The 13625-nt window shown below is 37.6% G+C and overlaps 1 protein-coding gene across 3 annotated transcripts in view; it reads right to left on the bottom strand.

Moving 5' to 3' along the window:
- Spata5 (spermatogenesis associated 5) overlaps positions 1–13625 on the bottom strand; it is a 163457-nt gene that overhangs the window by 38744 nt on the left and 111088 nt on the right. Inside the window, exon 16 of one of the 3 annotated variants that reach the window (XM_051185785.1) lies at positions 11885–11923. The exons of the other annotated variants lie outside the window; for them this stretch is intronic. Coding sequence (XP_051041742.1) covers positions 11885–11923 — 39 coding nt within the window. The remainder of the gene's footprint in view (positions 1–11884; positions 11924–13625) is intronic. 3 annotated transcript variants of the gene reach the window in all.

Here is a 13625-nt window from a genome sequence, read left to right on the forward strand (position 1 = left end):
TAGTTTTGTATCAAGCCTAAATCTTTTCTTTCTTTTCTAAAAGGGGAATTGTAGTGAGATAGTCACTTTGTCTGCTTCTGTGGCACTGTGGCACCACACTCCTTGGGGATGGAGCCAAGGGAGGAAGTGACCTGTGGAACTAGGTTTCAGGAGGAGCTGGGGAACGCATTCTTGTTGGCGGGACGCAGAGAGGAGACCATCCAGTGGAACCTACTGGTGTTCATCTGTCTAGGTTGTAAGTTATTTCTCCCTGAATAAACATCTGTTCGGCCTATTTGTTTATCCTGATCCTTATTAAACCACGGTACAGTAGTATAATGTTAATTCAAAGGGAGAAAAGGGAGGTGTGAAGGTTTACTTCTCAGTCTCCTTGACTTAAAATCTATAAATTATCACATTTATAAATGAAGAAAAAAAAAATACTATGGAGTAACTACAGTGATACTAAAATTAGCTTCTCTGTGAAAGACCAGATAATAAAGGAAGTCAGACTAGGGTAGAATCTGTACATCATAAATTCCTGATAAAGAACTGGAATATGAAATATAAAATTTAAAACTCAACAAGAAAAAAAAAACTAATTTTAAAAAACAGGCAAAATCTCTGAAGCAACACTTAACCCAAAAAAAGACATACAGATAGGAAGCGGGCAAATGCAAAGATGCTCCACAGCATATGTCAGTGGAGAACTACAGTCAACAATTTCATAGCATTCCAAGTCAGCACAACAGCAAAGCTGTCAAGACCTAGAGCAAAAGCAGCAACCACTGCTGCTGAAAATGCAAAATTGTGCAGGAATTTTGGAGGAGTCTTAACAGGAAACAACCACCCTACTCTATCATGCATCCCAGGGACTCCTTAGCATCAAAACTGTAGATTCAAGAACAGGCCCATACACAAGCATTCAGAACAACTTATCAGTGGAAAAATTGGGGGAGGGGGGGAGAGGATTATTTTACTAATAATGAATAGCATGGTGAGAATTGGAATCTAGTACGTCTGATCCCTGCAAGTGCTTTACTAGGAAGATGTAGGTATGACTTTTAAGAGGTGGGAGCTTCCCTGGGGGAAGCAGGTTGCTTTCTCTGTAAAATCCTGAGTAAGCTACACTAGGTCTCTCCCTGCTGATGTTGACTCTGACCAGTACTGCAGTATCAGTGGCACAAAAGGTTAAGTATTACAGAAAATCAGTAACAGAGAAGCGGGGTTGTGATGGTCAGTAAACCTGACCATGGTTCTTAGGCCTTTGGAATTAACCTGCAGGAAAAATTTAGAACCATTTGTACATGTGGACTAGAGAAACCCTCCAGATTTTGTGTGCCACCATGGTGGCAGCTTGTTAGAGCAGAGTGCTAAAGAAATGTGGACAGTAAACATGCTCATTAAATATAGTGGGAATTGGATTAGAGGCTCATGGGATCTTATGATGAGTAATTTATGTTTTGCCTGTTTTCTGAAAATTTGAATGAGGGCAAATTAAACAATAATGGACTATCTGACATGGGAGAAGAAAATTCAAGCCCACAGAACAGTTATTTTTTGCAGTTTCAATGCAGGTTTACTGTTAATATCAGAAGTAAATGTCTAGAAACAATGCTATTTGGCTAGACAAGCACCATGAAAGCATTTAAAGTTGTGTCAAGGCAACTATGGACAAATGCCTTGAAATCTGATACTCATTAAAGATTGCAGGGTGGTGGCACAAGCCTTTAAACCCATCACTCAGGAGACAGGCAAGTGGATTTCTCTGAGTTTGAGTTCAGCCTGGTCTACAGCAGGAGTTCCAGGACAACCAAAAAAAATTACACAGAGAAACCCTGCCTTGAAAAAAGTTTGGGGGGTTGGGGGGGAGGGGCTGCTTAGGGAAGTACTTTTCCAGGTCCAGTCATACAAGTACTCAAACTGTGGTCCTAGAGAACTGAGTTACTTCTGGAGCTGGTGCCATTCCCATGGTATTGGTATTGGTATTGGAGGCACCATGTAGCATATATACACACAGGGTTATGAAGACTCAAGAAAAGCTAGGAGCACAGAAAATATGGAGCAAGGATAGAATCCTTACAGAAGCCTGTAAGTTATACACAAAGCTATGATGATAAAGTGAAGTCAAATTTGCAATTGAATTTGGAATGCTTTCAAAGAAAACCCGTAGGCAGTGAGTGGGACTGTCCTGGGATAGTGCCCACATGTGCTACAAATGCCAGGGCTGTAGGAATACAGCTGCCCAAGCCTGTCAAAGATCTCAATGCCATCACATTCCTGTATGACATGAAGCTTTTCTTGATGTTTCAGCCTTGCTTTGGTCTAGACTTCCCTTGCTACTTTTCTGTTTGTCTTTATTGAAATGAAATGCTATTATTCTATACCAGTGTACACTGGAAGCAGGTATTTACTAATTTTATGGAGGCTCAGAGCTAAGTTTGCCTTGAATCGCAAAAGAGACTTTAAGCTTTTGGACATTATTGGAACTGTTTAGATTATGTGAATTTTTGAAGTTGGACTTAATACATTTGGAATATGAGAGCCATAATCATTTGGCTAGGGGAAGAATGCTATAGTATGAACCTGTCACCCATAAACTCATGTTTTAAAGGCATATTTCCCCATTGGTGGAACTGTTTTGAAAGGTTATGGAGCCTCTCTATGAGGTGAGGCCAGCTTCAGATAATAGGTTACCTAGGGCAGTCCACCAAAGGTTATGTGCCAGTCCATGATCACCACAATGATGTGTGCTGTAACTCTCTTAGCTTGTACTACTAGAAGCTGAGGAAACTTGAGGTCTGCAGATCCTCAAGGTCCTTATAAAAAACACAATGTTTATAATACTCTATGGATATCTTGGATAAGTTATTTCTAAGTTAATTACAATATCTAGCAGGACTGTTAATTGGTGCTGTTTCAGAGGAAAATTACAAGAAAAAAGAAATTTGCATATGTTCAATATAGACACAACCACCATAGGCCTAACAACATATGACACATATAGGACACCAAGAAACCAATACTCAAGCAAATGCGAGAGGAAGACTGAGGTTCTGTGGAGGGGTAGATCATAGCAGGTATGTCTCTTAATCACTCAGTATAGAGTCAGCACAGTGCCTGTAGCATGGTGAATTCAAGTTTTGCACTTTGGAACTGTTTTTCCAAAGATACCGAGGACTGATTATCATTGCCAAGGTGATTTCTGCAGCACAAATTTTAATTTCTTTGTTGGGGCTGGAACACTGAGATCAAGTGTGAGCATAATCAACCTCTGGTCAGGCCTTGTATGGCTTTGTAGAGAGCTACTTACTCACTGTATTCTCACAAATGCTGCTTTGATGTCCCTTTTGGCTTTATTTAACTTTGGTACCTCTATATAAGTCTTATGTTTAAACACAAGAGAGGGGGGAAGGGTATGAATTCTGTGAGTGTTAAATTCAGCCAATATGGAATTGTTAGAAGCAATTACCATTAGGAAGAAAAAAGGCAAGAAACTTCATAATTAGGTTATCGAAACCTCTTTTTACTCACCCTGTGGCTTTCTCTGTGAGGTACTACAAAAACATTCTCTTTCATATTACTCTGCTTTTGTGTCTATAATTAAACTATACACATGAAGGACATATACTCACTACCAAAGAAGAAAACATTTGATCTTCCTGGGTAATTAGTTTATAAGAACAGTTGACATACAGAGCTATATTTAGACAGAGGTATACAGAAAGATAAGATTTCAGTAAATGTATAGATTTCTCCACACCTACAATTATGTGTCAGGTCATCACTGAAATACAAAAATAGTCTAACACACTACAGATCACAGTTCATGGATCATAGTGAAGCTTTTAGTTAATTTTTATATGTAACAACAAACCTTTGTTCTATTTCTCTTAAAAAAGAAAGACACCTATTTTTCACTTTCTTAGGACTGGATCAGACTGGGCCTTGTGCTTGGTACAGAAGTCCCCTATTACCAAGTCCCTGTGTGTAGCTCTTGTGGCTCCTTTCAAGTGAGTGAGATTATGTGAAGGGGTAACTTTTGCTATAAGTGAAAGAATACCTTGTGCAAACAGCAAAAGGATAACAACTTTCACATTCTGAAAAGAGCGAAAATATCATCTCATTCGTGAGAACTTCTCTTGTCAGCAAAGCAGCACTTCCACTGAATCTAATGGTCTAGTTAATACACAGAAACTATTGCACACGTAAATAATGTTTGAAAGTTCCAAGCCTCCCCAAGAATTTAGGATCAAGGATACCCAACCTGTGTTTAAGAACATCAGAAATAATTTAAACAAACAACAACAAAGAAATGGAAAAGGAAGCTTTGTAAATAGAAACAAACCCTTTCCTTTCTCACTCAAGGCAAAATTGTATTCTAGAGTAAGTAGATGACAATTCCAAACACCCATTGTAAGAGCTCGACTACACTCTGATGGGATAAAAGCTCAACCCTGCTGAAGATGAAACAATGGACAACTGACACAATGGGATGCTTTCTCCCCTCAGCATCAGAACTCAGTGGCTGCCCGTGGTTCAACCCCAGTCTAAAAGAAGGGTGTTGTAACTAAATGCTTATTTTTCAAAACAACTATTTTAATAGAATCAGCACTCCTTGGTTTTCTAAAGTTAATAGCTTTAATAATTTTCTTAATTTAGAAAAGAGAAGAAAATCAAGCTCCGTATCAGGAAAATGGAAACCCCAAAAATATGCTTCATCATATTTAATAGTGTGTAAAGAAACATTAATTTTTACTTTTGAGAAATAAAGTATTATGTATCTTTTACAAGGAAAGACTAAACTAGGCATTACAAGTATTGATAAGACAGCTGAAATAAATACTGCATAAGGCTATGAAATATAAGCTTAATGACTTAAAACTGAAAATATAAAATTATTAATATTAAAAATTCTAAGATAAAATATGGAAACCTTAGGTAAGTTGCAAATGTTAATATTATAGAGATCAAATGTGATTTACTGATTATAAAAACACTATTCCTGGAACACTTGTGCTTGTAGTGGGATAATTCACTTTGTCTCCTTTTGTTGCATTGACCACACCCATTGGGGGGTGGAGCCAGGAGTGGAAATGACCTGGGGAACTAAGTCTGAGGTGGTGCAGGAGAGCCGCACAGAGACAGGAGGGAGGAATTCGTGGAAGCAGGGACCTGTTGGTGTTCACCTGTCTATGTTGTGAGTTATTTCTCCCTGAATAAACATCTGTTCAGCCTAATTGTTTATTCTGATCCTTATTAAACCACGATATCTGGTGTCAGAAGTGGTTGGCCAATAGGAAAGCAAGATAAGCAGGACTAGGAGACAAGGAGAAAAGAGGAAGTAGTAAGGAAGAGTCAAGATGGAGAATCTGGAGAGAGCAGAACCGCCAGCCGCCTCTCCCTGGTAAGACCACGTGGGAATACATAGAAATGGATTAATACTTAAGACAGAGCTAGCCAATAAGAAACTAGTACCTGGCCAACAGCATTAAATACAGACTCTCATGTGTTAATTGGGGCTGGCGCGGCAGCGGGACAAGACCAGCGGTAGGCGGAAAAACCATACTCCTTACATGTGCTTACAAAGAAAAGTATTATCTACATGAACTGTGCGGTTGAATCTGACAAGGATCTTGTGGGCAGGGTTGCTATCTGGTCTTACAACTTCCCCATGCCACAATCTATGTACTTTTACATGATGAAATTTCACATAGGAAAAAAAATGTTAACACATGGATCTGTTTTCATATAAAATGGGGGCATATTATTCATATAAAAAGATTAGAAATATAATTAACTTCCTATCAAATCAGAAAACAAAATAAAAAGAACTGATCATACAAACACTTGTGTGACAGAGTTAACATACTATATACACTGTAAAAAAAGAAATCACAGGGTCTCTTAAGTTGAAAGAATTTCCAAATTTTATAATTCCTTTGAAGATGGAGAAGCAAGTATGCACTGAGTGCTTTGTTTGAGAATTTTGAAGATCTACCCTAAAGAAATAGAAAATTTGGCACAAAATAAACAAGGGTGAGTATTAAAAAGCTAAGTTATTATCACCACAAATTTAATCCTCCACAGGTACAGGTTTACCTTGGATATAAGCCTTAAGGTAGGTACCAGCCTGTCAGGTAGGTCCTGACTAATTTGTTGCTAGGATAGACTTTCCTACAGAAGGGTTTCTATATTTGGTTATAAAATGCTGTTTTCAGCTCGCTCCTCATTCTACATCCACTTTCTTTCTGACTAATGCTTCTTAAAACAAACAAACAAAAAAAGATGACAGCAGTTTTAAACACCTGCCAAGCAGTCCTCAGTACAGGTATGGCAGCACAAAGTGTTCTGACAGGTGACTTGCTATGGTGTAAACAATCATATATATAGAACAGCCCCAGGAAATCCCCCAGTGTGTTCTTTCCAAATCAAGTATAAAGTTTTAAAACAAAGTTACAATGAACAATATCATATCTTCCATTTACTTTCTAAGAGACTGTAAAGGAAAATGTTGCTTGCTGCTTATTTCTATTTTATAACATAGTTTATTCCATGACCTTCCAGACCATGGCTATGAACCTGATCAGCACATACTGAAGGATGCTGAAATCAGCAGAACCACCAAAGAACTCAGGACACAAAATGAACAAAAACTACACTGTTCATTCAAAACAGAACTGGTCCCCAGGCAGGTTCTCCCTAGCCATCTCTCCTTAGTGTAGCAGTGCTTAAGTCTCCTAAGGAGACTTTCACTGAAATCTTGAGGCTTTCACTCCTCTTGTGCCATAATAGAGATCTGTAAACCCCACCAGAAGTATTTAGAGCACTGGATTCCAAAAGTATCTTAAAAATGATGATCTATAACAATCATGAATCATATTTTTTAACACTAAAATAGATCAAACAGACATTACACTCTCCTTATTAAAAGATGAAAAGTGAGTCTTAGAAGAAATGATTTAGTTAAACTCATAGATAACAGCTAAGATGGGCCTTAATTTTTTACCATGTTTGTTTGCTTAACATGTAGATCATAATAAAGTATGACAAAAGAGTGAGGAGGGGAGGGGAGCTAGCTGAAAGTCACTCTGACATATATATACCTTCAGTATGCAAATACACTGAAGTGCTGCCATCCTGATCTGTAGGATGCTTTTATAATTCTTTTATATTAAGGCTGCAAATAAAGCCTTTGCCCTAGGACTTATACTCAAAATTGTGATCTATACCCATTCTACACATATGCTCTATAATAATCTGGTAATCCATTGGCAAACTATATGGTAGGTTTGAGGTGCTAATGTTTATGACTTCTTTACCTCCAAGGGATAAGAAGGCAACTCTTAAAGCCACAGAGTGCAGTTTATCCACCTAAAATATAAAGTATAAACCTGTCTGTTTAATGAACACCTATCAATTTTTATACAAGGTAGTGTGCTCAGTAATATGACTGACATAAAGTTGAACAGGACAAAAAGGACAGGATTCTCCACACATGAATGCTGTGCTTACACAAAGGAGTGAGCTAAGGGGTGAAAAGAATTGAAATACACTAAGCGTGCTAAGTGATAGGTAAGCTTCTTGTTTTTTAAGGAAGTGTCACCAAAAGAAAACCAAACCAAACAAACAAAACAACCCCTATATTTACATAAAGATGCTTGGTCAGCTAGCTACTTATGCTACCAGTCTAACAGTAACATACATCCAATAATACTCACCACATTTCCCCAAGGCCCTCCACCAGGCAGACTACATCTAAGTTCACTTCTAAGTCTGACCCACTTTGTCTGACACATCTACTCCTTGCATATAATTCTATCTTCCATTTGTGTTCAACTTAGACTGTTAGCAGCACTATGCTTTCATGTATCTCTGCCTTCTATCTGCTAGAATCACTGAAGGAAACATTAGAAACTGACAGTAGGAATCATATCAAATGTTCCCATTGGGCATCAACTGTCCCTTTTATTCCCAGCTTGAGTCCCCCTTCTTTCCTTCTATAGCATTCACTGTGCACATCATGTGATATGGCCACAGACATGTGTCAGTACAGAGTTTAGTTTTATATTCTTTTTTCTCTATACTGCAAATATTATTCAAAATACTTGGGAAATTAAATAAATGAATTAAAATACATAGATTCTCTACTTCAAATAGGTTGTACATTTTTTGAAAGATTTTAAAAAAAGTAAAGACAATTACTAGAAAGAGAAATATAAATTCATAGTAAATCCATTTCATTTAGGTTTGGTTTGTTATTGCTATCACAGTAACAGGCAAAACTTCAGCTAATGCTTAGAGGCCAAAAGGGAACCAAACAGCTGCAGAGGACTCTTCTGTTGAGGACGAGGGATGAAGAGGTCATGAGTCTTTCAAAAGGAAGGCAAGATCTAATTTTTTGCTGCTTTTGCTTAGCTCTGGTTCTTTTTTTTTAAAGATTTATTTATTTTTTGTGCATTGGTGTTTTACCTGCATATATGTCTGTATGAGGGTGTCAGATGCCCTGGAACTGAAGTTATAGACAGTAGTGAGCTGCCATGTGGGTGCTGGCAACTGAACCTGAGTCTTCTGTTAGTACAGCCAGTGCTCTTAACCAATGAGCCATCTCTTTAGATTGCTTACATGGAGTCAGGGTACTCAGATAATGTGTGAGAAAAGACAAACCATTTTAATGAGTGATGAAGCCAACCAGTATTTTTGGTTGGGAAATGAGGTAAGAATCATTTACACCAAGAAGTATAGACCTAGCCTCTGCCCAGAGTCCAGCGGAGATGAGGTAGCAGCTCATGCACGGCTATGAACAATCAGCTAGGAGTGTAAAAGTCAAAGAGAAACAGAAGTACAACAGCTTAGAGGAAAGGCCACTCTGGAGCAGGTGCTCACAATGCTCTAAAGACATACACACTAGTGACGTTAGTAGACCAAGCAAGGAAAGAACACTTCTATTCTGGTGTTAAGTTTTAGGACAAAAGCTCCAGGAAAAGCAGAGAGGATTAAAGATCTCAAATGTGAATGGAAAGCTAGTTGGTCATGGGAGTCTATCTTCACAGGGTTCTTTTCCAGGGCCAGGGAAAGACTTAGAGGGCTGAGGGTTGCTGCAGTGATGTGTTTTGCACATTTGTGGAGATGGGCTCTGAAGTCAGCTGCTTTCTACTAACACAATGGAGAGCCTGAGATACACAAAGGCATTCCTATCCTAATGCTCAATTTTTGTTTCAGTCTAGATGTGTTTTAGGCAGACTGGTCAGATGAACAGTAAATGCATAAATGTTGACTTAGTGTGATAAGCGGTGCTACTACAGAAGACTTCAGATATTCCAACTGGCAGTTAACTGTTCCTATTTTCACACTATGGGAAAGATGCTAACAGGAACATTAGTGAAACAAAAAGAAACTCTCCTTTTGGCAGCTACCACAGTTCATCCAATGGTGAACAAAACCTTCTTGAATTAATGAGGCCCACTGAGGATCCCACCCATGTCAAGTAGGTATGGAAACTTCAAAACAAATTTTTAGATAAGACATATCATTTAAATATTGAAACAAGGATAACAGTTCAAGTTTATAAGATGTTAAAGCTTTAAAAAAAAAACTATGATGTGAATGATGCAAATTGTTTTCAGAAAGTTTATCTACCTATTGCATCAACACAAAATATACTACCACTTAGCAACAACATCATTTGACATTTTAGTGGTCAATACACATACTAAACTGAGAAGCAGCAGAATTGGCAAAAGGAAGCCCTCTGGGTGCCAGGCTTGCTTCTTGGTGTTTTTATATTTGTTATCCCATTTAACCCACAAAACATTTTCAATCATATAAGTTTTCTACATGAGGGAACAAAGAGTTAATAACATCCAGTGGGAAAGACAGAGTCAACTCATGCAGCATTCACAAGCCACACTGCCACTTTATTATCTCTGATGAGAGCTGAATATGTAAAATTTTGATAAACACTCACTGTCAATAGTATTTACAAAATGAATAACAGATACCTGACTTTCAGAAATACAGATGCTCCTTGACTTATCACAGTGTCACATCTGGTAAAGGTGAAAAACTGTTTGTGCCCTAACCTGTTAACAGCTGAACATTCCATGAACCACCACTTTAACCCTATGATCTCAAAGAAGGACTGGGAGCTCAGCACCCTACAGAGGGCAACTGTAGCTTGGGAAAAGACCAAGTCAAACCCAGAGTGATGGCTCACACTTACAATTTAAGGAAGAATTATGTCCGGGAGCTAGCCTGGGCTATATAATGAGTTCCAGACCAGGCCAATCAGAGCTTATATAGCAAGATCCTACCTCAAAGGACCAAAACCCTACAGCAAATAAGTAAATGAATAATCAAAACTTAAGACTGACAGCATGGTCTGTGGCTTCTACCAAGAAAGCACTCATAATTTTTCACCATCAATCAAGCTAAAAAAACCTTGAGTAGCCATTCTAACTCAGGGTACCATTTTTACAATTGCCCCTTTATTGAGATAACTACTAAAAAGATGGTGACATCTAAATGCCAATATGAATTCAACCCAAATGCCATAGAACCAGTGACTGTTGGCCAGTACTAGTAATTCTCCAAAACAGAGGAAATCATCTCTTATCACAAACAGCAAGGAGGTTAACTCTAGCTTACATGTCAGAAGTAAAAGGTTTCCAAAAATAGCCACAACGAATAACTTCGTAAAAAATGGCGACTGAAAAACAACTTTAAACAAAATCAAAGCAAACAAAAAACAAAACAAAACAAAACAAAAAAAAAACACTCAACCATATACGCAAGAATAAAATACTTTCTTCCTCCCAAGCTTAATTTCATCTGCTTAAGGAAAAACGATCCCATTAACTAGAACAGCCAGAAGTCAAAAAACACACTCTTCTGGAGGAATCCCAAACAGCTGACAACTTCCCCATTTCCTTCTGTTGGCACAGTCATTTTCAACTTTCCCAATGGTGTGACCTTTAACATAGCTTCTCATGTGGTGACTCCCAACCACAAAATTATTTTTGTTGCTACTTCATAACCATAATTTTGCCACTGTTATGAATTGTAATATAAATATCTGTGTTTTTTGCTGGTCTTAGGGGAACCCTGTGAAAGCATCATTTAACCCTCAAAGGGGTCCAGAGGTTGAGAACTGCTGTGCTAGCAGCACTTCTAGGATACTCCTGGTGCTTACAATATGTCCTCTCCAGGAGGGAAAATAGTGTCTCAGGAGTTACAGGGTCTGCTTCATGACAAGGCTTTCACAAAACAACACTGACTGGGCAAATAAAGACACTTGTTTGAAAGTAACCTCGTTCAGTTCCAGTAATTAAAAGACAATTATCTTTACTTCAACCACAGCTATATTGTTTTAACTGGAAATGAAAAGAACTCTGTGTTTGAGGCCAGCCTGGTCTACAGAGAAAGTTCCAGGACAGGTTCCAAAGCAATATAGAGAAACCCTGTCTCAACCCCCGATGCACCACCCAACTTTCAAAAAAAAAAAGAAAAAAGAAATGAAAAGAAAATATTAACAACACTTCAAGATTTTCAAAAATGCAACTTAAGTGTCAGGAATTTTCTCATCTCTACCTCTCACGTGGCTGATAACAGTCAAATATAATCTTATGTAAATTCAAATTTCACTGGATTTCATTTCAGTGAATTTCATTCACTGTTGACAAGTGGAAGCTTGTTTTTCCCAACTGTAAGTTAAACCTTTTCTTTTCCCCCTCCCATTTAGCAAGCATCTGTAAACACATTCTGTACTGAAGGACATGGCCTTACCCTAAGGAGAAAATCAATCACAACAGAGTTCACAAAGTACTGTCTGCAGTATCAGATGACTGAAGTTATCATCTTAAATGCATTTTACTATTTTTAAAAAAAAAAAAAAAAACCATCAAACCTAATTTTGGCCTTCAAACACTGTAGCACTGTTGTCACTCTGATGAAAAGACAGACAAAAAAGAGAGAGAGAGAAAGATGAGATCTTACATTTTGGTCTAAATTTAAGCTTTGACTATTAAATTTCCTGTTTAAATCAGTTTTAAAACTTAAAAACAGTATTTCTTTTTAAATATGACTGTGAAATGTTTAACAATTTAACCAACCAATCAGACAGACAGAAAACCTACCTTCCCATCCCACCAAACATCCATTTGTGGAAGAAGCCTGGCTCTTCCGAAATGGATATCTCAGCTAAGAGGGCATAGCTGTGATGTGAAATTCCCAATCCTCAGAAAGTTATAATCATACAGTATGAGGTCAGAGTGGCCTTCTCAAAGGCTGAGTACTGTAGGACATAATAGAACCTAGGAAACGGAATTACTACTATTTTCTGTGGCAATTTATAGAAAACTGGATGTAAAAACTGATCATAAATGTGTTTATATTTTAGATAGAATAAGACATGTACTATGTGAGAACTTGCTACCTGGTGCAATTGCTGGCATCAAATGAGTGTTCTCTTTCTAGCCAGACTAAATCTCACAAACATTTATTTCTGTTTTGTACTGAAGTGTGAATATCAAGAATTAGTTCAATATAAAAGGCACATTAACGCTGCTAACAACTCTTCTACCTGCTCAAATGAAGGATTTATAGTTCCTTCTTGCTCTTTTTGTAACTTGACATGATATACACACAAATGAAAAGCCCACTTTAGAAATGCTGGAGTACTCCATCATATTAACTACATGTTCACTCACCCTGGTTGTATGACCATGCCAAAGAGGTGATCATAAAGACTTCTCTTTCAAATGGGACTAAGCAGTCAGTGCACCCCAACTGCCTCCTAAGCTGCTTTCCACAGTCGTACGTAAGACAAAGTGGTAAGCAGATGTGACAATTTCAGTGATATTTGCTATGACTACATGAGATATTAATACAACTCTATGGAAATTTGCCTGATTATGAGTTTATCACTTTGGTTTTTACAGAAGTTGGATAAAAACAGCAGGTAAAACAGAGTATGGGACCCTGCCTACTAGGGTCCCACAATCAAAAGAATATATAGTTTCTTATTTAAAATATTAAATTACCAGTAAAATCCATATCTGTGGTATTTTGAGGCTAATTCTGTGCTACAGTATATGGCATATACTTTTTATAAGATATAGTGTGTGTGTGTGTGTGTGTGTGTGTGTGTGTGTGTGTGTGTGTGTGTGTATGTGGTTATGGTTTAGTGGTAAAGTCTTTGCTTAACATGTAACATGTATGAGGACCTGGGTTCAATTCCCAGTATTGGGGTTGGTATATGTAGAAAGTTACACAATTACTTCATGGCATTTTATTTTGAAAGAAAAATAGGCTGAGGAAGATTTTCTAAGGAGAGGAAAAATGCTTATCTTCCATACATAAAAGTGATCTTGGGATTTTAGAGGTCTTGCAGTTATTACCAAGAGTTCTTTATGGCTAAGGGCAGATGGTTCCTTTTATTGTTTTGAGGTAATTTTTTGTGATCAAAAGTAGAATAGTTAAAAGTGTCCACAATGATAAAAAAAAAAAAAAATAACAATACTATCTCTTTGCAAATACTTTATGTTTATGATATCCTAGTATCTATAGGAAAATAGTTGAAAAATCTAGTCTACTCTTCTAATTGGTAATTTAACAAAAGGAACCAAAATTCAGCAAAGTTATGTTAG

The sequence above is a fragment of the Phodopus roborovskii genome, unplaced genomic scaffold, assembly GCF_943737965.1.
Source record: "Phodopus roborovskii unplaced genomic scaffold, PHOROB, whole genome shotgun sequence".
Lineage (NCBI taxonomy): Eukaryota > Metazoa > Chordata > Mammalia > Rodentia > Cricetidae > Phodopus > Phodopus roborovskii.